Source organism: Trypanosoma conorhini (genome assembly GCF_003719485.1).
Source record: "Trypanosoma conorhini strain 025E chromosome Unknown Tco_14.4_contig_01593, whole genome shotgun sequence".
Taxonomy (NCBI): domain Eukaryota; phylum Euglenozoa; class Kinetoplastea; order Trypanosomatida; family Trypanosomatidae; genus Trypanosoma; species Trypanosoma conorhini.
The window spans coordinates 1-1,310 of NW_021705677.1; the positions used below are offsets into that span (position 1 = coordinate 1).

The following is a 1,310-nucleotide window of genomic DNA, read 5'->3' on the forward strand; positions in this document are numbered from 1 at the left end:
CGGTCCGTAGTAGTCAAACAGCCCCCCCCCCCCAAAAAAAAAAAAATACTTTTAAGGACTACTAACGTCTTTTCTCTTTTTCTTTGTTATTTTATTCCTTTTTTCCCCCTTTCGTTGCCCCACTTCTTTAGTCGTGTATTCACAAAATGCAGATGCAGCGGTGCGTTTCTCGCGCACTCGCGACACGAGCTAGTTTATTTACGCCCATCACACTCATGCCATGTTTGCGAATCAGCTTTTCACTGCTCTCCCTTGCCCTGATTATGGGCACTTGCCGCGCGTTCGCACAGAAGCCGCTGGCGATGGGGACGAACAAGCACGTTAACGCTACTCTGCTCTCCTGTGCTTTCCACGCGCCCCGGCGCCCCGGCCGTTTCCTCTGCCTCTTCCAAGCCCTGCAACCCCCGGCCTTGCTGCGCGTCCCAAAGCGGAAGCACCGCCGCCACGCGCTTGGCTGCCTCCAAGTGTGGAATGGAGGACTGCGGCGGGGTCCGTTGTTCTTTGGGCCTCCGGGGGGGCGTTATTCGCAGGGGGGCGTCGGCGCCCTTGCAAACCCTCCGGTGCCCCCTCCACTGCCCCTTCAGGGCGTGGGGCCCGTGTCTCCTGTCGCTGACAGCGTGCGCGCTGAGCCGGCGGCAACGCCACAGCTGCGCCAGGACTGGCCTCACTCACGTCCCCAGTATCCGGGCGCGGGCGTGGGAGAAAAGATCTGCCGCGAGTGGGCGCGTTCGCCAGCACGACTTGCCCTGGAAACGAGGGGGCGTAGCGTCCACCGCCGCCCCCTCGCCGCGCCCCCGGAGCCTCCGTGGTGCCTGGGCGGGTTTGCTCGCGTAGTCGACGGATGAAGTCCGCCAGGTGGGACTTGGAATCTCTGCGCCGCGACATCTTTCCTGCCCTTTCCCACGCCTTTGCACGCACCCCGCTGTTGTGTCTTTTGTCTGAAGCAGTGGGCGGCGTTTTACAAAAAGTAAAAGTAAAAGAAGCAAACAATCAAAAAAAAAAAGCGCCATGAGGAAGCGGTGCAAATAAGGAAGTGAAAAACAAGGAACAAAAAAAAAGGCAAACAGTTCCCCTTTATTTTGTTTTTCGTGCTTGTGTACGAAAAAGCAGAGAAGGCGGAGTAAAATAGTTTGGACGCGCAAGAGAAAAGGGGCAGGTAGAATAATTTAAAAACAAGGACGCCGTCTACGCTGCAGAAGGCAGCCAATGATTTCCTTTTCCTTTGCGTGGCAATACACGCGCCCTCACGCAGGCGCAGTTGTGTGTGCGCGTGCGTGCGCCCGGCCCAAAAAGTATCATAAAATAAAAAT

At 56.6% G+C, this 1,310-nt stretch overlaps 1 protein-coding gene across 1 annotated transcript; it reads left to right on the plus strand.

Annotated features, from left to right (window-relative positions):
* Positions 1-146: 146 nt before the first annotated feature.
* Positions 147-845, plus strand: Tco025E_10290 (uncharacterized protein; the record flags this gene model as incomplete). Its single annotated transcript, XM_029377069.1, has 1 exon — positions 147-845. The coding sequence occupies one exon, from the start codon at positions 147-149 to the stop codon at positions 843-845; it is 699 nt and encodes a 232-aa protein (XP_029222838.1).
* Positions 846-1,310: the final 465 nt, after the last annotated feature.